The 27,734-nt window shown below is 35.3% G+C and overlaps 1 protein-coding gene across 1 annotated transcript in view; it reads right to left on the bottom strand.

Annotated features, from left to right (window-relative positions):
- Positions 1 to 27,734, bottom strand: part of MYCBP2 (MYC binding protein 2) — a 182,462-nt gene that overhangs the window by 13,337 nt on the left and 141,391 nt on the right. Inside the window, exons 56-72 of the mRNA XM_061445258.1 lie at positions 21,121 to 22,764; positions 19,657 to 19,826; positions 18,616 to 18,860; positions 17,775 to 17,942; positions 16,152 to 16,309; positions 15,519 to 15,718; positions 14,213 to 14,362; positions 12,225 to 12,385; positions 11,602 to 11,758; positions 10,711 to 10,935; positions 10,002 to 10,067; positions 7,366 to 7,605; positions 7,120 to 7,218; positions 6,070 to 6,150; positions 4,565 to 4,831; positions 2,675 to 2,958; positions 2,393 to 2,489 (exon numbers count right to left, since the gene is read on the bottom strand). Of these exons, the coding sequence (XP_061301242.1) occupies positions 2,393 to 2,489; positions 2,675 to 2,958; positions 4,565 to 4,831; positions 6,070 to 6,150; positions 7,120 to 7,218; positions 7,366 to 7,605; positions 10,002 to 10,067; positions 10,711 to 10,935; positions 11,602 to 11,758; positions 12,225 to 12,385; positions 14,213 to 14,362; positions 15,519 to 15,718; positions 16,152 to 16,309; positions 17,775 to 17,942; positions 18,616 to 18,860; positions 19,657 to 19,826; positions 21,121 to 22,764 (4,412 nt within the window). The remainder of the gene's footprint in view (positions 1 to 2,392; positions 2,490 to 2,674; positions 2,959 to 4,564; positions 4,832 to 6,069; positions 6,151 to 7,119; positions 7,219 to 7,365; positions 7,606 to 10,001; positions 10,068 to 10,710; positions 10,936 to 11,601; positions 11,759 to 12,224; positions 12,386 to 14,212; positions 14,363 to 15,518; positions 15,719 to 16,151; positions 16,310 to 17,774; positions 17,943 to 18,615; positions 18,861 to 19,656; positions 19,827 to 21,120; positions 22,765 to 27,734) is intronic.

The following is a 27,734-nucleotide window of genomic DNA, read 5'->3' as shown; positions in this document are numbered from 1 at the left end:
ACCCCAAAGGTCCTGAATTCAGAGATTGCTGAATCCTAAATGTGATCTCTAAATTTCTAAACCTCACACTAAAAGTGACAAAAATAACTAAGACTCACTGGACTCTAAAAAGGAAGCTACAGTGACTAACTCGGATGTAGATACAGTTCTAAAAAGCTTCAGAGAAAGGTTTTTAAACTAGAACCCCTCTATTCCCCCACTCTCTTTTGGGTAACAGGGCTGAACCCCAGAACAAGTTTTGAGTATCCCTAAACCACAGAGGTCCCTGACAAAACATAATCAAAAAACATTATTACTCCCACCTTTAAATAGCCTTAGTTAGGTCTCCCTCATCTAGAATGAAAGGGAATAAAGTTCAGATCTCTTCTTTACAGAAGAGGAGAGGAAGAACCTTATTGTTTGGCTACTGAATAATTCAGAGTAAACTCAGTCCCAGCCATTCCTTTAGGAGCTGCTACTCTTTAAGCAATTCAGAATCTACTGAAAGGGATTTATATCCACACCTGAGAGGACTACACTTTACCTAAGTGACTTGATCCCTCTCTTTTTATAATAAATATTTACATTCTCTTAAACAAGAGAATTCAAGACCCAACAGCCAGCACTATTGGAAAGCTATCAGGTATGTGGGAGATGGAGCCTAGCATACCCTGGATAAGCATACAAGTTGCCATATCTTACATCAGAGGTTTAAGAACTTTCCTACTAATTCTACACCGGTTTTGGAGAACCAGGTATTAGCAGATACACAAGTTTCACTGGTGAAGGTCTTGGCTGGAGGAGCTGCTTACACAACAATACAAGCATCTGATTCTAGTCAGCCAGCCATTATCTATTTCTACTAATCTCATTCTTTGATACCTGGCAGAAGCTTCTGCTCAGCTTAGTTTTAATCAGCTCTTGATTAAGGGACAGGCTCTCCCATCATCATGTGAACCAAAATCCCATAAAACAAGGACCACAGAGTTTGCTTTAAAAGACTTGCCTGAAACTATATAAAAATACAGCAGAAGAGAATACAGCATTTTCATGATGTTTTCCTGCTTATCCAAAGCATGCCTGCCAACAATGGCTACAGATGATACTGACAGCCCTTAAAAAGTCTTGAACAAGTTACCCCTGCCCCTCCCCCCCAATTAATTCCCAATATATGTTGCATCTTACACACCAGAAGAAGCAGGGTGCCTGAGAAAAACATATGGGCATGTACATACAGGTGCACACCATCTTAATCCTGGCATTTACTATCTTCTGAGTACTTAATTGCCTTTACAACTGCTATTTTTGGGGGTCCTAATTTTTATATGCAATTTCCTAAAATGTTCATAAAGTATGCAGAAATAGAAATCCATCACGCAGAATCACAGTGGCACCTACAACAGACCTTTTCTCTCTAGTCACTGGAACATTGGAAGCAAAGACAAAGCGATCATTTTATGCAAGGACCAGCACAGCTAAGGGATGAGACACACTTTAATTGTAACTCTTAACGAAGGAAGAATTGTGAGATTCTGAAATCTTGGTCAGAATCAACAGTAGCAATTGCACAGAATTCCCATCCAGCTTCAGCAACTTTGAGAAGGGATCTGTTTAATCTAAACACATGAATGGCTTAGAAAACAGGACTCCAAAGCTGAACATACCGAAAAAGCTTTCAAAGGTTAATCACAGGGGAAAATCTGTGTCATTTAGAGCATCTCACTGAAATAGGTACAGAATTAAGGAAAACAAAACCAACCTCCTATCTAAACTCTTTTCCCCATAATATATACAAAACCTGTTGCGTTTTGTTTTTTTTTGACTTTGGAAATAGGTGCATCGCTTTCTATTGCATTCTTCTGCCAAAAAAATTGCCTGTATCAGAAATAACTATGGAAAAATTCAACCCAGATGGTTAAAGTAATAAACAACTATAAATGTAGATTTCAGTAAGACTGAAATGCAGCAATCTTAACATACGGTCTTTACCAGAAACTCCACATATAAAATCTACATACAGTGACATGAAAACAACACTATTATCTTACTCCACAGACACCTTCTGGTTCCAAGTGGAGTTCTGAGTGCTCAAGATTAAAAAAATCAGGCTTCTAAGTTAATAATGTAGAAAATGACACACAATTACCGTTTACTTCTTAAGTTTCTGGTACAAGTGACTTCTTTAAAAGCTTATTTCAAAACTAGATTTCTCTTTAGCAGAATCGGAACTCAGTTCCTACTGCTTCTAGGCCTAGACTCTACCTAGAAGACTATACCCTTTTCTTTTTCAGACTGACTCACGTTTAAACAGCTCAACCCAGTACTAAGTGTAATAGAAAGTAATTAAAAAGCCTACTCTTCATTACCAGAAATACGTGAATATCCTCCACACATTTAAAAGATAGAAACTTACTGCTGCCATGTCTTTAATGAGTTTAATAATGATCTCTGAAATTTGTGTAGGTGTTGAACCCTTCATCCACCAGTGGCTTTCACCTCGCCGAATATAGCTGCAAAGGACATGAAATAAATTCAAGTAATTAGTTACTACCTGTAAAAATCCAGCACAGAGAAATCCATACTCAGTTGCATTTTTTTTTTTCCATTTATAAAACGAAGACAACATAACTGACTTCAAAGAATGTCATTATTTTGTGTTTTTAGCTTGAGAACATATACATATTTTTAAACAAACCTGGAATTGAAGATCATGGGAAGTGTGACTGTAGTAACTCCTTTGCCTGCAGTAGTGCCAGCTGTCCCTGTTATTGTAGTTCCTTTGGCTTTTAGCTGTACAGTGAGAGCTTTGGCAATGCATCCCAAAAACATGTCTAAGATACCTAGTTTGTTCCAGTCTCCTTTTTCTGTTGAGTGAATGATATCACTTATATCTGCTGGCGGAAGAGACTTCACTCCTGTAATGCTGGCCAGGCGACTAGGGGTTACTTCGGGCAAAACACGTCTTAGTAATGATGTTACCTGGAGAATAAAATCAGACCACCACAACTCTTACTGAGACAGCTGGAGTTTTCAAACAAAATCAAATAAGGTCTTTCTCCACAAGTTATTTCAGTAAGAAGGACTTAATCGACTTTCTGTACTTAAATCACACGCGTAAGAAATTCTGTAAGGTTTCTATCTTGCTTTGAAGTGCTTATTAATATACCCAACGAGACAATGCCAAAGAGTCTAGAACCAGTCTCAAATAATACTTGGTCTTCATATAATAACAAAAATATGCTTGGTACTAGACTTAGGACAACAGTGATAGAAGTATTTGTACAACTCACTCTTAGACCCTTTCCCCACAGTGCAGTGGGCATGGGATTTTACTAAAAAATGAGCAGTCACCTCAGTAGTTTCCTTCCACACCTGAAAACTTAACTGCTTTTTATACAGAATTCTTATTTGCAATAAATAAACAAAACAGCTTTTAAACTTCATACATTTGAGATGTGGAAAATTAACAGCTCTTATATTTAAAAGGAGCACCTCTGGTTCTTGCAATTACATGTAATAATTTAGAAATAAGGCAGACAAATGCAATGCATGAACTTAAATTTTGAAATGTAATACATAACACTGGTCTAAATTTAAGTACTGCCATCACAAGGCAGTGCCAACTTCAGATTTTGACCTTTCATATTAAAAAAGAGACTTTTTAGTCATTGTGACAGAAAGGAAATACCTGACAAACTGAACATACGTAACAGTACACAGATGAATTGAAATGTGAACAACTGGGATACTGTGAAGTAAGATTCACTGAATACTGTGAAGTTTAGATTCACTGAAGAATCCTTTGCAGCATCACTCCAAAATGAAGGCCATTTCCTTGTGAAAGATCCCCATTAGGACACACAAAATGATTAACTGCTTTTGTGCATCCTACTTTATTTCAGTAACAGCCCCTGCCAAGCAAACCGCATGTCCCTTTATTGTATGGTTTGAGAAAGCAATTTATCCTGCCCTATTCCAAATCCTTCAGAACAGAGACACGAAAGGGGAAGAGTGATATTACTCAAAGGCGTTTCCGAATAGTTTGCTGACGGAGGTTCATAATGATATAAGCATTAACTAAGCAGCTCTGGGTTCCTACACCTGAGTTCTAGCTCTTGGAGACAATGCATTACAAACTTACTCAAAAGCGAATTTGCTTCAATTTCATAACTGTAGCCTTCATTGTCTTCAACACTGTGCTTCCTACGAATAGTTCTATACTGTCAAATTCTGTTGATGCTGGACTTTATATGTATTTATATATCAGACACGTAAAACTTTATCATCTTAACCCCATTCAGAAACTGGGGGAAAAAAAAAAACAAAAAAGATTTTGTAATTTGTTGTTAAAGGCTCACCAGTTTTGCCCTCTCCTCATGCCTGCAATAGCGAAAGGGTGGCTTTTACAGTTATTCTCTATGTGGAATACAGAGATGATCTGAATAGGATTGGGACAACATTTTTTAAAAGAAAACACACACAAAAAAAGAAGTTCAAATACATATTATACTATCATGAACACAATTACAGGATTTTCGAGACTTTTTTTCTAGGAATACCAAGACAAGGAACAGTTAGCACTCACCTGTCTCTGCACCCTGGGAGAAGCAGTGTGTAGCAATGAGAAGAGATCCTGGAGCAGAGTCAGCTGCTGAGCCAGATACTGCCGGCCTACGTTGGAACCACTCAGTGCCAGAACCATTGACAGCAGCTCAAAGCAATAAGCATCAGAAGAGGCATCTTCATCGTTAGGCTGCGAGTTGGCATTCTCTTTGCTGGAGATGGCATGCTCCCATTCTTCACGCACACGGGTTGCTTCCATTCGTATGGCCTGGACTATATGAGCACACACCTATCCAAACAGAAGCCAAATATATAGTAGTAACTCTTTACAAAGCGAAAAAGATTGCATTTTATGTAACTTCACAGCTATAATTAAAATGGGAAGCCTGTGAAATCTGGTCTGTACTTAAATTACTTTTCAACATAAATTCAAATGAAGAATAAAGTTTAGATTTAAATTCAGAGTAAAGATTAAAATTCTTCAGAATTAATATTTAGAATTAATACTGAATTTGCTTATCTTCATTCTGAAAAATTTCATTGAAATAAGTATTTTCTTATTGTAGTTTCTACCTTTTAATTTGCTTTTTGCATATAATTCAAGTTAACACTACTTCCTCCTTCCTCCCCCAAAAAACAATCAAAGAAATACATTTACTCAACACTCACGAAAGAAAAGGACTTACTAAAATACTTAGGCTCTTCTTTAGTTTACTCCTCAGGAAGCTTAAAAAATAAATCTTAGAAACTGTGTTTTCATTTTACCAATAGCATGTTAAAAAGCATATTGAAGATAATTGAAAGCTTTCTAGGATAGGTGACAAAAGAGGTAGATTAGACTTACTAGTCTAAAAAACTTCAAAATTAATCCAAAACCTCTTGTATTACTGTGAAAATCTTTACAGCAATGTCTGTCTCATGATAGGTTTAATGAAGACAATATCAGAGATGCTTTAGTTCGTGTATTAAAAAGTATTCAAAAAAAAACCAAACAACAAAACCACTTTTTTAAGAAAAACAAAGATAAGTAAGAAGACCACAAAGCCAATCTTTCACTGGCTGCAGGAAATAATAATGATATATACATTGATTACTTTTTTATGATTAAATTTTATCAAACCTAAATACTTTTTCATTCCAGAAATGGGCTGAAAATGTGCACACTTAAGAATCTGAACTGTCACTGAACCTCTCCTAGAAATCTGAGATGGCTTACTATAATGCTATTATTACCAGCAAACATGAATGAGTACCATTTATAACTCAATTATAAAGTTTTTAAATTGAGTATAATAGCATAGGTTTTTTTAAATCCTATTAAAATGGATTTTTTTCAGTGTCAGTTTCAGCAGGTTTTTCATATAAAATACACACACATGCTATTTAAAATGTAAATAAAAATTTGATTATAAAGAACAACAGAAGAACCGAGAGTGTCAAATAAAAGGTTCTATATTCATTGAAAATGAGTTCATTTATTATAACACACAAATATTTAAACTACAAAGCATTTCAGAATGAACAAACCTGCTTCTGCAAATTTGTCAGTTTGCTCCGGCTGAATATGATCCCTACCATGTGCTCCTTGAGGTCTGCATCTGATGTTGCCTTTATAAAAAGTGTATTTAATATTAGATCAAGGGTTTCAAGAACATTTCCTAATTACTGTAGCAATTAGCGTGAAATATTCAACAAGCTGTTGTAAAAGTTTGTAGCTTTCTGTTACAGAGAAATAAGGTATCTAAGCACAATCAATTTAACTATGGGTAATAAATACCTCTTAGATGTATTTACTTTCTTTGAGGAAATTTGATCATGAAATAAAATGCAACAGAACATAAATATAAAATAATTGATAAGCAAACCAAGTCAAGTATAATTATCCAAGATTCAGCCTCTTCACGTAGCTTAATACAATCACTGATTACTTCTGTAAAGCAGTGCATAGAATATACTTTTCAGTTCATACATTTCACAATAAGAGAAACAGGGAACACATAACTAAGTTACCACACAGCATGTGTGAGAAAAATACACTGTTAGAAATTAATAATTCAGTTATGGAAGTTACTGTCACAAGGCTCTGGCTAGAGCAAAACCATCTATCATCTGAAAGCCAGAATTCCTTTCACTGGGGACAGGCCAGTTTTGGCTGTTAAACGGAACAGTCCATACACAGGGACTTCTTCAGGAGCAATTATGAAACTATTCTTGCTGGAAGATGGAAGACTATGGGGTAAAAGGATACTAGTGTGGTTTCTTAATACTAGAAACACCAGCAGAGCCCCTCCTGAGGCACAAGATAATAGGCAAGAAGGACTTTCAGGCTGACCATCGCTGCAGGTGTCAAGTATTTCTGTAATTGTAGGCATAATTGATGTTTCCATTAAAAGATATGCCCTAATTATAATTTACTAATAAAAGCCAGTATCAATGATTAATATTTAAAAAATAAGCAATTGTGTCATTTTATTTCTGTTCTGATCTGAAAATTATTTAGCATAAGACATAGGACAAATACTGAAAATCATCCTGATTTTTTCAGCAAAGTATTATTGATAGAATACAAATAAATACATTGTGTACTTTTTCTTCTCCTTCTGGGGAAGACAACAATGCTTTTTCCTCTTGTTCTGGGGTTGGCTCAGCATCTCCAGAGATGAGTTTTCCGAATACCTAGAAGAAAGACTGTGACAATTAGCTTATCTGAAAGATAAAACTTGTGCAAGTTTGACATTTTGCATTACAATATAAAGTACTGCAAGTCTACAATTTACACTAACTTTCATAGTATTTAATGATTTCACATCATTAAAATCCCACCTGGGATGTAATAAGTCGGAATACCCGCAGTGTCTCAGATTCACAGTTTCTTTGTTGAGCGACACTTGCAGAAATCTGGCCTGCTATTTTAATGCTTTCACCATCTTTCCATCCGAGAATTTTCACTTGTCGAACTCTTAGTGTGTTCTCTGGACCCTTCAATTCAATTTTGATGATGTGATTATCACCCCCAGGAAGTTCACTTGTTACCCAGCCAATATGTCTTGAATCCAAGTCTACCTATTAAACAGGAATATGGGAAAGATGGGAACTGACATTACATCAAACGAAGTCAGTCATTTACCTCTAAACCAAACCCTTCATATACCAATGGAACCAATACAGTTTCTGAAATGAAATTTTCATCCTGTGCAGTAAGACTATCATGTGTAATTATAAAAACATTCAACCTCATGAATTCAAATGAAAAATAAACTTATAAACCAATGACATACAGCCACTTATTTTTTGTTTGTAAAGCCTATTAGAAATAACTGGCCTATCTACACCTTTTATCCTCTAAGTAACAGTTCATGTATTCAAAAACACTTTGAAATATTTGCTCACTACTTTTAATTAGAAGAACAAAAAACCCCAAAACTGCCATAATTTAGATGAAAATATAACACACACTTATCAGTAGTTATTTTAGTCCTGTTCACATAAAACCCCGCCACAGAAATTGTAACTCTGTGGAAGTCAGTGTCTGATACCCTTATCAAGAGATGCAAGACTTAATAACTGAAAAAAGGACAAATGAACTGTATCAAATTCAGATTATTTTAAAATAAATATGCTTTTAAAAATACTGTTATATGATTTAAACTGTGATGTCATTACTCATAGCAAAAAACCGCACTGCCTCACATCTTTGCCCAGAGCAACCCAAGTTGGCCTAAGTCTCCCTTGGGTTGCTCTGAGCCCTCCCTCACATCCATAGGCTCAATGATAATGAAGCTAACATCTGTTCTTTCCCACTTCTGTGCTAATGCTCAGTGTCTGCACTGAAATGTGCTGCAGGAGAAAAGACTACTTTTTTTAAATACCGTGAGACAGAAATATGCATGAGTTAGGGGGTACAGTATGTAGGTGTGTTTGAAGATAAAAAAATGTTGGAGAAGTGATAGGAGACTGTCCAGCAAAGAGAAGCAAAGCTTAGTCAAGTCCCACCTGTCTTCTGGGAGTGAGCCATGCCTGGAAAAAATGCCTGGGCACTGGGTTTGAGCAGACAGAAGTTAAGACCAGGGAGAAAGATAACAAACAAGCTGTACAAATGATCTGGAGTCCAGCACTTGAGTTCTGCCATGGCCTTCTTTCATTTAGCTGGATGGCCAGGCATACCATGTCAGTATCCTCACAATAAAATAAAAAAATATTAATAAATAAATAATAAATAATATTTTTTGGGGTGTATATGTGTCCATCAATATTTTTCATCTACATTTATACACTCATAAGAAACACACACACACACAAACTTCAGATCTGTTTGCTTATATACACACTCACACTTCACTGTTTAGTATGAGCCCACTATACCAAAGTTTTGTTTGTTCAGATTGGTAACATCTTTTGGAGCTGTATCTCTGCCTTAAATGCTTTCTGAGGCTACGAGGCAGAGAAAAGCAAACTGTCTCTCTGCAATAAGAAAATGTGTCTTCCTGAAGAATTTTATCACTGACTGTCAATAATCCAAATAATAAAGTTTTGAGCGCAATATGGTACCTGCTTGCTTGAAACCTTAGGTATCTGATGGGTCACATCAGTGTCAAAACACACTGTTCAAAATACATTGTTCTATGTGTAAAAACTATGCAACTCTCACATGGCTGAGCAACAGAAGTACAAAGATTGAATACCATTCTGAACTTGAGTTTCAGTACAGAAGTCTTCAGTTACCTGAAGAATTAAAATGGCCGGATGTGTGCTATAAATATGAATTAGATCATGTAACTAGAAAAACTTGTGCTGAGGATAAATGACTTCTCTTTTCTCATGGCATTCTGCTAACTTTTAAACTGCATTTCTCTAATGAAAAATGATTCCATTTGAAGCAGATAAAAGGCAAAGACAGTTTAACACTAAGCCGGGCATCAGAATATTGAATAATGAATAGCACTACTTAGTGCAAGTATTTCAGGTATATTCAAATAGAAGTACCCTAAAAGAAATCAAACAGCTTGTTGGTCCTTATAAAACACAACCTAAACAGTCTTTTTTTTTTTAACTTTCTAGGTGATCTCTTCTCCTTCCTTTGATGCTCTTTCTTCCAGCTATAGTAATTAAAAAAAAAAAAAAATCTAAGGAAGATTTTATATCACCCTGTTCTGTTTCAGTAAAAGCTTGATCAACACTTAGTAGGTGTCCCTGCCCATGGCAGGGGGGGACTGGAACTAGATGATCTTTAAGGTCCCTTCCAACGCAAACCTTTCTATGATTCTATGACAATATTCAGTATATATGATTGAATTCCATCATTAATACTACCGCATTTTCCAAGAATATTACGATGCCTGATACCTGTAATGTAATTTATCTACCGTAAAGAATGGAAGCAATTTACTTAGAATTTTCTCTGCAACATACAGCCAAAAAAATAACAGCAATTTTTCAGTGTCAACTATTAAAATGTTTACCTGCTTTATTCTGCAGAGATCTTCTACCGCCTTGCCAGTTAGGAAGGTCATTGAAGTCACTTTGTTCTGCAACAGACAAGTAAAATAAGAACAAAACACTTCACCTGGACCATTCTGACTATTTCTTCTGTATTATGAGAGTACATTCATAGAAGAGACAAGCTGTTTTGTTAATGAAAAAAGATTAAAAATGATCAAAACCAAGACAAAGAATTCCAAAGCACAGCTCTCTCTCAAAAAAAAAGAGTGTAATCTGCTCCCTTATTAAAAGCTGTAGCTGAAATAAAGACAGATTTGTAACATCACTGCACAGATCAATAAACATGTAAACATGAAGTAAGTCTAGAAAATACTTTGGATTTGATGAAAACTCCTTATTTGAATGTTTCTATAGAAATTGTGAGTAGGAAAAGTAACTTACGAAAATATTAAATGCTTGAGAACACATTTGAAATTGAACATGCCACTGAGAACTAAGTTTCCCAGTCATGGGTTCATGCAAACTGCAAATTCAGTTGGATTGGTCTGATTCTACCAGGTACTGCTTTCAAAACCACAGGAATTACAAAGTTTATTTTGAAATGCGAGGTTCTAAATTAGAATTACAAACTGAACTGGACAAAGAAAATGGTGGTTCTTGATTGATAAATGCATACAGCTTTGACTATGCACCTTCAAAAAGAGACATTTCATTTCATTCTCCTCTTACCCCAAGATCTCTGGAATTGTCTACATGAACACACACATAACGTGCATTAATTCCTTTTACACAGTTAATTGTGATGTTTTTAGTTTTGTTTTTATCTTCATCTCCTGACTCCCAGAACGTTTCTGTAGATCCATCTGTTAAACTACCAATCATGGCAGGTCGGCTTGATGTTTTAATGTCAACAATGCTGGTTAGGTCTTTTAGACAAACCACTATACAGAGTTCCTGTGAAAACAAATGGAAATTGCTACAATATCTGAAAGTAAGCCCAAATATAGGCATTATTTACAATTCTTAAAACTATATAGACACTTCTGTTCTGAGGAACATACCCTTTGATTCATAGAATAAATTTGTTATTTATTGGTTCAAATTATTCAGCCCTTTAAACAAAGGAAGTATTAATACCTAACAGCTGAATATATTAATAAATGCCTAAATGTATTAATAAATACATTTATTAATATAAAGTGTTTTCTTCTTCCTATATTTAAAGATATTCATCAGGAGTATTAATTTCTGCTCCTCAGAATAACAGCAGAAAAAAAATATTTAAGCAAGTACAAACTAGAAGTACACAGCATTTAAAAGATGAATTAAACTCAAAGAACCCAAATGAATTACCTAAATGAACTGTAAGAGATCCCCAATTACTTTACTTGCAAACAAACTCTTATGAGCATTACTCCAGAATTTAGGTTTGAGTGACATACATGCTAAGGGTCAATATTTGAAACTCTGAAGCCAAGCATGAGAACCTGAATATCAGCAACAAGATTCCAAACTGAGACACATTCAAGGAAAAAAAAAAAGTTTAATTTAAACAGAATTATCATAAGAAGTACAGGCTGTTCACAACTGATCTCCGCTTCTGAGTGCTGTAATACTTGCCTGATTCATGACTTCAAAACCAGACTGAACACTGATACTGAAACTTTCTTCACTATCTCCATCATCAGATTTAGACAAAATATTGTTGATATGATGAAAAACATTGCTCTGGTGCAGGAACTGGTGATCCGACTGTTTGAATTTGAGACTCCAGCACCTGAAAACATATTAAGTGCAATCTGAAATTTTACATATTGTTTAAAAGACACAACCCACCAGTGGAACAATTACATTTTTGTTTCTCAAAGTATCTTCTATAAACCTTTAACTTCAAATATTTGCAGTATCTTAAGTGGTTCCACGCATCATTTTGAGGAAGACAGCAATATACTTCTCCTAAATTTTAACAGTTGGTCATTGGTTATGATGTGTTTTTTTTTATAGTGGATACAATAAAGAATGTAAGAGCAAATATGTTTTTCTTTACACAACTTTTTATACAATTATTCATATGTATAAACACATACAGAGATCATATATCTTTTCTACATGTAAGTAAAGACATGCTCCTTTTTACACATGCACACAGTTGCCTCAAACTTCCTATCTACATTACAAAATCTTTTTATATATAATGTTACAGTGTTTCCAGCCTTTTAAGATTTTTCTTAATTTGTGCTTACCTTAAGGCCATTTGCTGCAATGCACTACCACTGGGAAGAGACATCATAAGATCAGAGATTGTCTGGAGCAGGCGATGAAATGTGTGGGGTAATGGGTGGGCTGCTTCGCCAGCAATCACTATATCTGACAGAGGATGTTCACATACTCTTGTGTCTTTTTCCTAAGATGCAAAGCAATTTGTATGTCAAGAGACTTTAGAGAAAATAGGTTAAATAAGTAGAAATAAAAATATTTATGGTATTTGGTTGAAGAGTAACTGCAACAATCCTATAACGAATGTAAATTTCAAAGCAGCTCCTGTCAGAGAATTTTTACAGTAACATTTTATATATGAACACCTAACAAGGAATTTGGGAAGTATTCTGCATACTGCCATATATTTGTCATGAATTAAAGATGTGAAAAATTGTGTTGCAAGAACTTGAAAATAAACAAACTAGAAAAATAGTAACTTATTCCAGCTGTTCATAACAACTTTTTTGAGCAGCAAATCCCAGCCATAACAAACTTGGTAATGAAGCTAAGGTTATCAGATGCCTTATTTCTTCAGAGCTGTGGCAATTATGATTCTTAATTAAGGTGTGTCAGTATCAGAATGGTTGTACAGTGGGACAAGTTCCACTGAGCAGCAAGGACAAAGGCAGAGGACTAAGGAGTATAAGGTCCAACAAGATGTGTTATGAGGAAGATTACCAGAGAAAGGAGAAGGAGGTTCTGATCATGATATCCTATTTCAAAAGGCAAGGACAGACTTATCTATGAAGGACAGAAACTCTTTCCCCTGCTACTCTATTAAAAGAAAATCTGATCCTGCTTGAACCACAAAACCCAGGGGACTTTTTTAATTCTCCCCTTCATTACATCAACAGAGAAGCAGCATTCTCACCAGAGCAGAAGTGACTTAACACTCCCTTCCAGTATCCTTTATCTTTCAGTCAGTAATTATCCAAACTACAGCTAAGACAATATTTCTTTTATACAGTAAAGACTCTTATTCTGGAGGCTGACCAGGATAAGGACCGGTTACAACACATTTCCCTCACTCTAGCTGTGCTTTTGATGTAGCAGCTGAAATTATTACAGGCAGAAAACTGTTGGAGCCAAGCATAAGAACAATCTTCAGAATATAATACACAGAGCTACTGCAAATCAGCTTTAATGTATACATAAAAGAATTTGGCACACTTGGTAATAAGTTGAATTATAATTCTGCATGTTGAAACAGTAACATTGGAAAGCTGATATGCCAGAAAAAATTCAAGACAAGAATACAGTTGTTCTGTAATTGACTACAGAAGTGTACCAGGGCTGCAATGCTGAAAAGACTCATTTCAGAACTTCTCATTTCAAAGATGAATTAGATTTGAAGATAAAAATTACCCTGATTTACTGACAACACAAGCATGATTTCTTCAGCTATTAATTGTGGACATGATTATGTTTTCAATCAGAGCTAAATCTAGAAGAGATTGAAGATACTTTTTGGAAGAACGACATGGTAGGCCATACCTTTTTACATGCAACATTTTCAGAACTAACTGTAGATTTTTCTATCTGTAGTGTATATATAATTAAAGCACTGTAAGACATAACAGACCAAAGAACAAAGCTTCTCTCAAAACATTTTCATCTGGTCTTTTTTTTTGGGGGGGGGGGGGGGGAGGGGAGGGGAGGGACAAAGCAAGAATAAAAAGCCAACAGTAATTTGTTTTGTTCCTGGATCAGCAATTGCTTATGTTTTCGCCTTTTGTTTTGTTGGTTTTGTTTTTTTTTCCCTAATCTGGCAATTTAAAAGAAAAAATTATTTATCTATAACTATCAAAAGACTTCAACTACACTTTGAGACTATGAATTTTTATTACATAATTAAGGCTCTGCTTCACAAAGAGAGGATTAGTTTTGTTGTTGTTGTTTGGGTTTTTTTCAACACATAATAAATAAACCACAAAATCAACAGAGACATTGTATTTTCGAAATGAAGGCTCACTTGTTCTGCATTTTCCTTATTTGATTTATTTTCTTCATCTTCCTCTTCTTCAGGCTCTACAGGTGCAGGAGTCAGGGAAGCCACAAAATGCCACAAAATATCATGAAGAGAAGTTGTCTGAATGACGTTACAAAGAAGCCAGTTGAAAGCCTAAAATAAAATACACACAAAGAGTTATCAATCGGTTAAGGAAACCTGGAGTAAAACCATTTCTTAAACTATTTATGTAAGTAAGGAGGTGCACTGCTGCTTTTGGACACTCAATTAAAGTCTTCAAGTGAGAGGCTGAAACAGTTTATTAAAATGACAGCTATATTACAGGGGACATAGCAAAGTAATGGAGAAACACCATACACAAAAGTAAGTTCTTCGTCAAAGGCTCTAAGGATAAAAAAGGCAAAATTCTTATGTATTTTTAGGCACAATTACAGGATGAAATAAGCACTCCTCCCTAACCAAATTGGCTAACAAAGTAAATATCCTTTTTAATTTAGAACTCTCTAGGCTGAGATTTGGTTTCCTTGTCTGGTCTCTGCCATTGACAAAATTAATTAAAAAAAATATCAGACACAAAAAAATTAACATAATGGGGGAAAAAAGTTTTTTTTTTAATTGTAACATTCATATGTTCTTCTAAAAGCTGCAATATTGCTGCACATTGATGTTTGGAAATTTGATGGGTGGTGTTTAACAATAGAGGTGTGGTACTTTATCTGAGAAAATCCACCTATATTTTCACATGTTACAAATGCCTGAAAAATACCCATCCTGTATACAGGTTCAGAAGAAATGCTACTAAACCTTAGCTGAAATTAAAAAAAGATGGCCTCAGCTTTTATTGAAGCAATTAATCTTTAATTAATCTTTAATGAATTTTTTGGCTGCTCATTCACTATTACGTAACACGGGTAGCATTCACCCTTCTCAGAAGGAAGTTATGAAGTATCTAGATATTACCAACATCAAAACAATTCTAAAGAAAGAATACTCAGTCCAATATTTGAAAAAGGAAAGACCTTAAAAAGGTAAGTAGAACCAGGAAGATGTTCAGCAAATGAGGAGAAAACAGTATTTCTGTAACTGATTAATAATATTTTCATCAGACATTTTCTACATGACGGATAAACAACTGAAGGTTTACAGGCCATACTTCCCTATTAACAACACTTAAGAGTGACTAGTATTAGTAAGCGAACTTTCAGAATAGGGTTACTGCACATCAAAAGTTAATTTTTAAAAGAAACCTGAGAAAAAGTTTAAAAAATGTCTTATTTTAATCACACAAGATCCATTAGTACGTTGATACCTCCATGGCAAAGACTCGGCAAGCAGATTTCCGTAAGGCTTGTTTCATTGCTACTTCAAGTCCTTCCAGATCATGATGCTGGATTACAAATGCCAATACTGGCCACTGGAAATTTCTCTCTCCTTTGGAAAGAGAGCTGTGGGCGGAGATTAACCGAGAAAGTTCAGGAGATGGATGTCTCAGGAGAGAGGACCCCACTTCTATTCAAAAGCATAAAAACATGCACACATTAGATTCTTTGTGCATTTTAATTGTATAGCTACAGTAAAAATAAAAAGCAACAGAGCAATCTTAGGATTGATATTTGAATTAATTTTTTCCATGAGGAAAACGCATTAAAAAAAAAACAATGTGGAAAAACAGTGTTTCAACTGAGAAAGAAAATACCACTTTAACTTTTTACATCAAGCACAAATGATGCACCACAAATTTCAGAACCACAGTAATTTCTCAACTGTTTTTAGGCTAATTCTATGTGGATTAACAAACAGATAAGTTTATTAATAAATAAAAATAAGTCATTACATGTAGTTACAAAAACCTCTATTTGTCTACAGTTTCCAAGAAGAACTGCAAACCCAGTGCCATACCCTTGAATACTTTTTCTCCTGCTTCTGATGTCTGTGCTCTTACCTGCATCTCCACTGTTGACTCGTCTCCTAGGGATTGCCTTTACACGTGCTGGCAAAATTGAGTGCTGTTTGTCATATTCTGATGCAACGACTGAATATGATCTTTGAAAGACTGTACGCTTCGCAAGATCTGTGTCTGTTATTGGACTGGTTTCCAAACTACAAAGAAATCAGTGAAGTTACAGATCCATTAATGAATATATAGGGTATACCTGAATTTGACATAACTATTAAAATAAAGACACATGCATTTCATAATGGCAATGTTACTACTTCATGAAACTTTTTCTTATGTACCTAATAACTGTTTAAATGCTGGAAAAGAAGGAATAAGTATTAGAATTACACACTGTGAAAACGCATGCAAAGTGCTTTATAAGCAAATATAATAATGTACATGGTAAGTTCCAAGAATTTAGGTATTTTTTAGAGAGAACATAAACATTCAGATCATGACTAAACCAACACTTCAGACCAAATTTGCCCTGAGAATGCACATGAAAATATCTATGGGGTGAATTTTTAATATGCGAGCCAACTGAAATTTAGGACTTTATGTGAAGCAACATTATTAGCCTTAAAGACAATATTCAATTGCTATGGCTACGCCTCTGACATGTTTTACTCCTTACCTTCAGTGGACTTCTTACAGTCTGCAAAAGAACTCCCAGCTTCTGCTGTCCCTATAAGCCTCAGGAGACCATAGTGTCCCCAGTTTTAATAAAGGAATATACCAATATGATGCCCTCTTAAGGAGTTTTGTCAGAGAAGTTCTATTTCTGAAAAGACTACATTGTAGATTGTAGTATTCCAATAAACTGTTCTTGCAATCAGTATAAAATGTAACAGATTGAAATAAAAACAGATTAAAAGCAAATTTTCTCTTCATTACATCCTCATTATGAGGAATCACTGTCTGACACCTGAAAACACAGAGCATCTAAGTTGATTTCGGGCTATTATTAAGAAACAGTAAGAGCCTTATTTTTTTTGTCCCCCTATAATTGCTTTAATTAGATCAGAGTAAATTTAATGAGGTAAGAAACTGTCTTAACCTGACAGAAACCATCTAGCACTCCTGGTCCCAGATAACACAAAATTATAATTTCTTCAGGGTTATTTTAACTTTTTACAGAAAGAATCAGCAACATTTACTTTGGAAAACATAAGGTGATGAAATTTCCTCGTCTTCAAACTTCCCTTCAGAATGAGATCCTGAAAGAAAGATAACTGCCACTTCCTTTCAAAAAAGCCATTAATCTGCACTCCAGCCAGTTATGTTATAGAAGTACAGGGGGAAAAACACTGCAACAGCTATGATCCTTGGACCATTGCTCTTTAGATCAGTTCTTCAGTTCTGTAGTTCTGAAGAGTCTGGAAAAATTGTATTTGTGTCTATGGGGAAATAATCAGGCCTGGAATGGATGGATGGATAAATTTCCCTGAGGTATGCTAAGAGACCGTACCAATTTCTAAACAAACTTTTTTGATATTTGGGTTGCAAACACAAGACTTTACTACAGAGAAGCGATTTCAGAGATGGATCTGGGCTGCTCTTTTTAAAATTGGTGTTATGGTAATGCTTTAGCATTTGTATGTAGTACCTAGAGTTACAAGGAAGTACCTTGGGGGCATAGATTTCATGTTACTTTCTGGCTCTTCAAAGACATTAGGGCTTGCATCAGGAGTAACTGAGATGTACGGTGCAGGTACTGAAGTTGAGCGCAGGTACCTCATCTCGTCCTGGAAGAGGTTGTCATCCTGGTACCCAACAAAGTTTTCATGATGATGCCTACATCAAATTAGATTTTTAAATTAGGATTAAGGATTACAGATTCCTGAAACACACACACGCAAGGCCTTTGTCAAAACATTTTGCCAGCCAACGTCACTCCTTAACTCATCACCTAATGCATTTAAGCTGACTGTGACTTAAAGTGCCAGTGGAAAAAACAGTAACATTCTCAACCAACAGGGAGAAGGAATCACCCTTTGCTATAATTTAGTATTAGGCATTTCCATTATGCATTGTATGCACAAGTGTCTATCCATCAAAAACATGAGCCACTACAGTGAAATCTACTTAGAAATACCAAGTAAGAACAAGCCTTCTGGTTTCCTTCTTACTATTTTGTGAAGAATGAAAAGCAGCACATATGTCTGGTACTAACACACTAAGTTAAACTCTTCAGGAAATTCTAAATTCTTTGAGCAGAAACTAAACTGTTGTTAAAAAAACATTTAGCATCCAAAAGGTACTCCGGGTATATTTGATCATTGAGGCAAATATGTGTAAGAAATTGAACAAGATCATGGAAAGGGAAAAAAAAGAATAAAGATAATTAAGAATTAGGAAAATACCTATTTTTCTATGTACGCATTAATTTAGTTTATACACATATTTTTATCCAACACTATAAACAGTTAAGTATTAAAATCTATATTCATAAATGTCCTTTAATTACCTTGCTAAAGTCTGTAGATAGAGACATGGCATTTTAATGGGAAAGTCTTCAGAAATTCCCTCTTTGACACTGGGAAGTTGAGACTGGAATGCCTTTGCAGGGTGATAGCAGAGGATACTGGGCTCAGCAGCGCTACTCAGTGACAGTAAATACAGTGCATTGGCTTTAATCACTTGATGAGCTTCCATAGTTGGCAAGGCACGAGGAGTTTTAACTTGCATTGGTTTTCTCCTAGACTGTTTAATCTAGAGAAAATAGAAAAATGTATATTTAAACTATACTTCATCACAAGGAAGCTGACAGTGTCACATATACTAAAGTTGCTTGATTCCTCCTGTTATAAAATATTTTACATTACAAAATGGCACTTCCACTATTTTCGTTAACTTTGCAAACTTTTAATAAACAGATGGAAGTTTTCATGTTTGCCTCAGGATGAATTTTGTGTGCAAAAAGTTTCAAAAAATCTAGTTTCAAAAATGAAGTTAAATTAGCATTCTTCTGCTTATCTTAAAACATCAACTTGTTTATATGCTTTAAGCATGAATTTGAAATTGGTCATGGAAGATGAATACAAGCAAAACATCTTTTGTACTATTCCCATTAAAAACTGCTCTAGTTTGCCCAGTGTTTGGCATCTTGTATCCAATCATATTGAGGATTAAGTTCATTAAAGAAACTATAAGCATATAAAGTTAAAACAGTACTCATATTGCAATAAACAAATAAAAGGTTAAATGAGCTGGCACATGCTTTAAAAAAATCAGGTACTACATTCTATACTGCAGTTGTACTGGGATAAGAAAATAAAATTACTTTACAAATTTGAAACACTACTGTCTGAAGGGAAGAAATCCAGTCAGAAGTAACAAGCAAAGTTTCTGTCTTAGTATTTTAAACCTATAAATGACACAAGTGGATATTCCAAAATCTTCTGACATTACAAATTTTTTAAACTGGTCCTGCCTTATTTTCAAGTTGTGAACACAGTACTATTAAGCAGATAAGAGTGCTAAGCATAAGAAAACCAGATTAAAATACCTTCTCTCTTGCTGCTGCTTGCTTTTCACGGAGATATTTTTCTCTGCATCGATCACAAACCAAATACCAAGTGCTTCCTCCAATACCACCATCACCGCAATTACCAGCCCATCCTCCACAAAAGTGCCCAATGCTATTATAACCTTGGCCACCTGCGTAACGGCCACAACCTATATTGAGAAAAAGATGGGAAAAGAGTTATTTCAAAAGAAGGTTTATTATTATGTTATCTATTACTGTCAAAGAGGGATGGAGAAGGGGAAGGAAAATGCTTTGTCTTTTCCTGGCCTTCCTCTTTTTCTGTACATCTGAACTGTTAAAAAAAAACCAAACCTGCATGTCCATGTGTATGTGTCCCACCAGTACCCAAGGAATCCAAATACATTTTAGTTTTTTAAGTTTTTATTATGAACTTATCCAAAGTACCAACAGCTCCCTATTCAGACAGCTAAGGGATCGTAAGATCAGTATATTAGCCAAGATAATATATAATTTAACACAGAAAACCTACCCCCTGCCTAACAAAGCTTAAAAGAGAATTAAGTGCATTTTTTTGAGATTACCGTTTCTCAGAGAGGTTCACGGCATTCATAACTCTGAATAATAAGGCTCCTTAATCTTGTTTTACTTTTCATACAGTGCTAAAACAAGCTCATACATCTTCAGCCTATTAACACAATTAATGTTATGTTTACAAACTAGAAAACACAGAAACAATTTTGTCTTTAACGAGGTTATTTATTAAGAGCTACACTGTAGCTAATTCCTTCTATTAGCAATCTCTTTTCTAAAGAAAACACAACTTATGTAACTTTAGAACTCATTTGACTGGCTAAGATAATGCCTACCTAGCATTGATTTACTCCATTTTCCCAAAAATAAAGTCCTAAAAAAAAATCAGGGACCCAAATCCAGAGACAAAATGTGAGACTGAGGTTGTGTTTTACAAATTTTCTAGAGGCATGGACTGGATTTTTTTAAGATACATTTTAAACCCCCAAAATGAAGTTACTGATACCCAGTGCTGACACAGCAGATAAAGAAGTTGTCTACTATTTACAGTAGAACAGTAATAGAAAACATTTGGCAGTGTAGAAACTCTAATTAATCAATCTCATATTTTTTATTTCCAATTTTCTCAGCACAACTTCAAGTCCTAAAGCTTAACAAATGGCATGTTTCTGCTCTGAAGATCTACTGTAAAGTTAGCTTGTTATTTTGGCCTTGTTTCAAACAACTTGCTTGAGCATCTTTGAAAGCTTAGATCCATAACTACTTAAAGGATAACATATACAAACATGTAATTTCTACATTTAAGTTTTACTTTAGCTTATATAGTAAAAATGTGTTATAATGTTAAACAAGACAGCCTGACACATTTTCATAACAGTAACTAATACCAAAATGTGCATGTGCAATATATTTTACAGATGGACTTGGGAATTAAAAAATATGCACTCTTACCTGGATGAGCTTGTCTCATGTGGTAAGTCACTGGATATGGATGGGATTCTCCACACAACTCACAGATGGTATCTTTTTCAGGTCCTCCCACTGCAAGCTGGGCCATCTCGCCAAAAAGATTTCCTCTTGGCCTAGTCTCAACCTTTTCTTTTTTCTTTTTCTCTTTTTTAGTTTTCTTGTTATCTTTGTCACTTTCCTTCTTCTTTAACACTGCACAAGAACCAGGACTTGGAAAAATCATGTTTTGGGAAGCTGCTTTAATAGTTGCTAAAGAAATATCTTCCCAGAAAGCTACCAAGTGCTGCAATGTTAATGGAAGAGGAGACTTGGATTTTATTGCGTGGTGGCTCGATGTTTCAAAGGAGGTAGTTTCAGGTTTTCCATCTTCACACTTTTCATGTAGAGGTGGTTCTTTTAACATTGAGAGGACTTTGTTTTTATTGATGCTACCCATTTTAGATATATCTGGTCCATGAGGTGAGATGTTGAACATGTTAAGAGCAGATGATATTTCCAATGAATGTCTGTTTTTCAACTTTGTTTCTTTTTCCTCTGCAGGTTGTTGAGTAAGACTGCTTCGAATCGGTGCATGCTCTTTGGAGAGCTCTGGATTAAACTTCAAAAAAGATGAACAAGCCATAGCATCATGAACAATACCTTCATGCCAGAGAAATGCAGCAAATACAGCTCTAGCACATTCTGCAACAGAAGGTGACATTGCTTGCTTGGCAGGCTCTACAGGCTTGGAGCCATCTCCTTTGAAAAGAAAGCTGGATTTTTCCTTTTTGGGTCTTGTGTGTCTACCAGCACATTTACGGCTCACTTTTGGAGATGCTCTCATGTCTTGCTCATCTTTCAGTGGTGCTTTTCCTATGCTGAAATGAACTTTATTAGAACCATCGTCCAGACTTCTGAATTCTGTGTTGTCTTCACAGGTACTATCTATAATACTGTTAGTCTTTAAAGTACTTGAAGTACATACTTCAACTACCTCACTGTGAAGATTTTCTTGTACAACATGAGGGGAAGGAGCTCTATTTTCAGTTTCTGTAACAGGTTTTCCATCTTTTGCAGTAATTTTTGGTTTAGGTGAAGTGGACCTGCCCCTCAAGGGTTCTGTTAGCGGTACTTTCTTTTTGCGAAGGGTATCTGGATCTAACGTGTAAGAATCTGATTTGGAGCGTTCTCGAGGAGGATCAAGCTTTGTTTTTACAGGAGAAGGAGCTTTCTGAGGTAGAGTTTTGTCATGTGGTGATGAGGATCGTGGAGAACTAGCACCAGATCTAACAGCTGTAAGTGTCTTTGTCTTTGGAGAAGATGACCGGGTTCCTGGCCCTGGAGATTCAGCTCTCAGACCAGTAGTTGTTCTACCATCAGTTTTTAGTGTTTGCAAAGTGTTATGATTTGGAGACAAAGACCTGCTGTGAGAGTCTGATCGCAATTTTGCAGTATCTGATTTCAGCATAAGAGACTCACTGGCAGATAAGCCATCTGTGTTTCTAGGTTTCTTCTGGTCAGCAGCAGCTCTATTTATTCGCACATCAAGCTTGGGTGACCTGCTGTCAGCTCTATGCTTTGATGACATGTCTGATTTTCCTGATGGAGAAATTGGTCTAGCAGCTCCTGTGAAATTCATTCGGTCACCTGTTTAGTATATTTTATAATTATTATACTTTGACAGTTATACCTTTAATAATAGAAAACAGTAATACAAAAGGATTAAAAAGATCTGAACACAAGATAAAAATCAAACACATGCTTCTGTTCACAGCAAAATGAAAGGAAATAGAGAGGGCCCTTCTTTTCCTCTAGAATGTTTTCAACACATTTCTTGTCCCAAAGATACATGCAAACAAGTTTTAGGAAATATTTACAGAGAAACACTACTATGAAGGTATCAAAAGGCACAGTTCTCTGTACCCAAAAACACTAGTAAAGGAAGCACAATCCTTAGGCAAATGTCAGGAGTTATCCAAGTTTACCAGACTTGCAACAGAAAACAGGGATTATTTATTATCTCTGTGAGTTACAGCCTGACTGCAACAAGAGACTTGCAGAAAGACCAAATGTATTAGCAGACTTATTTTCTTTGATGCTCAAAAGTCAGGAAACATCGAAAGTAAATACAGCTATAAGGCAAATCAAGTTAAGAGGTTTACAGACATACCTAAAATGATTCACATTGATAATCTGAGGTATACACCTTTTAAAGGCCACAAACTATCAATGTTGTGCTACCAGAACACAACCTACTAAAAAACCACCCAACAAACTAATCCACCTTTTCCAACCACTAAACTATCAACTATGGTCTATGATGTCCTCTTACTTTGATGCATTAATTTATTGTTTCTGTGCACATTGATTTTGTACATATATTAATCCACAGAACTATAAAAACTATGGGTAGCTAATATAAATACATAAAACCCAAGTATATGCAAAGTAGCAGCTCATTAAAGCAATCTGCTCCTAATAATTCTGTGAAGACAGTCTCGGAGAATTGTATTTTGAAAATTAAGACAAGCAATGTTGAAATTACTGGTGAGCAATGCAGCAGTTGTGAATGAAATACAGCTGTTTCTCCACAAAGTGAGACTTTACACTGCAAAGTCTTGAAGGTACAGTTAAGTCCTTCTGATCTGGATGGGTTTTCACTAGTTAAAGGTGGGAAATCTGTGTTTATTTCCTTTTGATTTATGGGATCTGACTCATCTTCTTCCAGTTCTCACTCATGAAGCCTTATATGTATGCTAGAAAATATACAGGAGCAGTTTCTCCTACTGTTACCTCTCATAATACAAAAACAAACGTATTTTTTGGAGCAAAGCCTAGCAACCCAGATGTTTCCTGAAGTTACAAAACAATAGTTATTTTTCTACCTCTGTATTTAAGTAGCTTATAATAAAACAAATAGTAACAGGAAAAAGTGAAGGATACCTATACTGGAATATTTGACAAGCTTGAAGGCTAGGGTACTCTCCTGGCTTCCCAGGAGATAGGACATGGTAGGAGTTAATACTTCTCCAGGCAGAGAAGAAATATTTTGTCTACGATTCAGAAACAATATGCCAAATATAAACAGCAGAATGAGAACATCACAAACATGAATAAATTTTGAGGGCCTAATCCATCTTTATTCTTTTTTCTTATGAGTTCTGTAATTATTTTTTTCTTCGGAAGGAGGGGGAAGAGGAATGGAAAACATAGCATGGTACATCATAATTTATAAAATGATTGTTCATGCTAAAAAAAAACAACAAACAAACCCAAAACTAAAAGGTTTCTTTCCAAGCATTTTGCTCATGCCAGCTCACTTATTCACCAGTTCTACTGACAAGCTATTTTGAGATGTCTACTTTGTGATACACAAATTCAGAAATGTAAACAGTAATTACTTTAAACACACTTTTCCCACAAACGAATAAAAAGATTAATTTAAGGTCTGGTCATCTGCCAGATGAGAAAATTCTCTAGATAGAAACTTTTTACAGAATTCCTTTTAAAGGAAAGTATAGTGAAAAGTCAACAAGGACATAAAACACTGCAAGCCATTCAGCAATGTATCAAATTCAAAATATATGCATGACTAGTGAATATCAAGTAGGACAATGTTCTGGAATGAAACTGCTTATGAAAGACATAGCTTAACAGCAGCTTCCAGCAAGAAAAAAAAAAAAAACAAACTTAAAAAGCAAAGGTTTGGATTTGCACATATACAGATACATAATCTTAATTCTACACTATCAGCAAAAAAAAAAAAAAACCCAAAAAACCCCAAATGAAAAGCTGCATAACCATGTAGCAAACTGCTTTAACTGCAAGCAAATAAAAACACCCTGTATTTTTTTCCCCTTTCTTCTTCCATATTTCATTTGCCTGTTGTTTGAAAACAGGCCTTATTAGAGCAGATTAACACTCATCTTTCTGTTTGCAAAGCAGAAAGAATTAGCCAGATCACCTATCATGAAGTTGAGGCAACTCAGAAAGGCAACACTGAATGGTTATACCAAACAAGCTCCCAACAAAGGCCAAACCTGAACATTTACTTTCAAAACATTATTTTATTAAGTGAATGAAATGAAAATGAATGGAAGGAGGAAAAAAAGAACAAACCAACAAACAAAACCAAACCAAAACCACTAACCAAAAAAAACCATTTTGAATGTAAAAATCTGAGTAACCTTGCTATGTTGACATGCATACCCACCCTTCAGTTTGTGAGAGAGAGATGAAATAGCAGAGGCAGGCCCAGCTACATCACTAGTTTTGTAAATACGCTCACGAGAAGCAAGGCAGCAGGATGGAGTTTCTACAGTGGAAAACAGTTGCACAGAAGCAGCACAGATTCAATGGAAAAAGCAGTAAAGGCAAAACAAGCACTTCAAATGATATGCATCTTCTTTGTTAAGTATTTGGATTTCATTGTTTAAACTCCTGCATTAGTTTTAACTGAGAAACAGTTACTTCAAAATATTTTCCCTGAACTAAATTTTAAAATAATAAAAGATAATCTGTGATTTCAGCATTAGCGTCTAGGGTCTAAAAATATGTGAAGATTATTCAATGAGAGTTCTGGTTTTGAGAAAATTAGAGACAATCTAGATGTTTGTGTTGGAAAGTTTCACTGGAAAGAATGAAGAAAAATGTATTAAACCCATCGAAACTACCTGTTTTCAAGTCTGAATGCACCTCAATAATGTAATGTTCTGGAAAAGTTCATGTACATAATGTGAACTGTGGATTCTCAGTATTATCAAGAGGCATAACTAGCAGACGAGTTTCTCTATCAAACAGTATAGACATAAACCCAAGTCTGTACCAACCCTTAAAAATAATGTTGCCTTAAGCTAAAGCTAAATCTGAAGCAATCCAAGATAATTTCAGTAGAGAGGCTACTGACATTAAATCTGTTAGAGGTACAGCTCCAAATGAAACTTGGAGTGAGATAACAGCAGGAACTTTTAAGTTTCAAATCTATCATTTTGCATTCCTATAATGTAATTTTTAGTTATAATTCCAATTTCTGTTCCTTCATTTAGAAAAAAAATAAGTCAAATTCTCACTGTGTTAATAATTTTAAAGAGATTTGGTATGTTAGAAGACACTTTTTTAGAGAGACCCCTTTGTACAACTGGAATAAGACAAGTGTACTGAAAATAAGTTATTGCAATTCCTGCACTGCTTAAGACAGCTTTTTGTCTGGTAGTACATTCAATAACTTGTACATATAAATATATTAAACCCCCATCTCATGCAATGAGCTATATTCTATAGACTCTTCAACAAGATGTTCACACATTTGAAGTAAGAATTTCAGTCTTTAAAACAACAAAATACTCTCTATTTTCTTAATCCAGAATTAACATAGATTTAAGAACAGTATTGCCTACTTTGATGCCTAGAAATGATTTGGAGAGATCCAGTACTAATTACACAGCTTCTGAGTAACAGGATGTCACTCCACCAATTTTTAAAGGTTAAAATACAGAAAAAACATATTAAGACCACAAAGTAGCAGCAAAGGCAAACCTAAAATGTCAAACTGATACACTAGCATTCCAGTCTATGAATAATTAAATGAAAATCCATACTAAATCCATCTTAATGAATCCACATTTACACTTTATTCTTTCATTCTATGCCTGAGAATACTTGTATTGCTGGAATCTAGTTTTATACTGAACAATGTACTACTACTCAATCATTTCAAGGGGACTGGCTCAAAGAGAATGAGTTTCCCACATAACTTCTGTGCTGCTTTGGTGAATGATCTGCATCTATCCATGATAAATAGTGAGCAACAAGGACCAGCTTTTTGGTCAGCATGCCTTCTTTTTGAAAAACCCTCAAAGACTACAAAAACTAGACATACAAGGTAGGCAAGGTCTGTCTCACATCACATTTGAATGTGACAGTGTACCTTTAGTCACATGCTTTCCTTCAATATGGAAACAGCTCCAGCTTTACAAACCACACAATGTAGAGACGTAAGAGTTCAATTCCTATGGCAGGATACAGTCTTCTAACAACTATGCTTACTTCCTCTGAGGAAATGCTGGTAAACCAGTTCAGGAGCATGACATACCACCAGCTGGTCCACGTTAGCCTTTTTTAAACAAACTGGTAAAATGTCTCTGGAGAGCGAAGTTAAAAGTTTCTTTCAAAATGCCACTGCTTTTCTGCATGATGATGAAGGAAAGCATTGGCCTTCTCGTCCCTTTCGCCTAAGCAATGGATACCACTTCGTAAGAACACATTCCTCTTTTACTCGCTCTTACTGACATGGAAGCTACAATAAGGCCTTTAGCTGAATTTCTTCAAGCACTGCAATCAGTGTTATCTTTTTTCACGCCCTGAAATGCCAGATACCATAGGGACAGATGGAGAAGGAAGAAAAAGGGGAGAAAAGTATTAAATACTGTTGCAGTAGGGGTATGAGCCTGTGAGTGAGTGCAAAAGCTGACACACAGTATCATTAGAAAAATATTAGCAACTTTACCCAAAGGCAGGGCTTGGAGCATGAACACTTGAGCCACTTAAGGTTATTGACCAAATTAAGTATTCCTGTGCTAGAAAGGTAGATAAAAAAGATTCTATGATTTTATAAATGG

This window comes from Pezoporus flaviventris, unplaced genomic scaffold, assembly GCF_033815535.1.
Source record: "Pezoporus flaviventris isolate CSIRO_AGI_PZ_B2104156 unplaced genomic scaffold, CSIRO_AGI_Pfla_v1 ptg000003l, whole genome shotgun sequence".
In the NCBI taxonomy this organism is placed as follows: Eukaryota; Metazoa; Chordata; class Aves; order Psittaciformes; family Psittacidae; genus Pezoporus; species Pezoporus flaviventris.
Note: the sequence above shows the minus strand (reverse complement) of the source record. Positions and strands in the feature narration are given on the sequence as shown.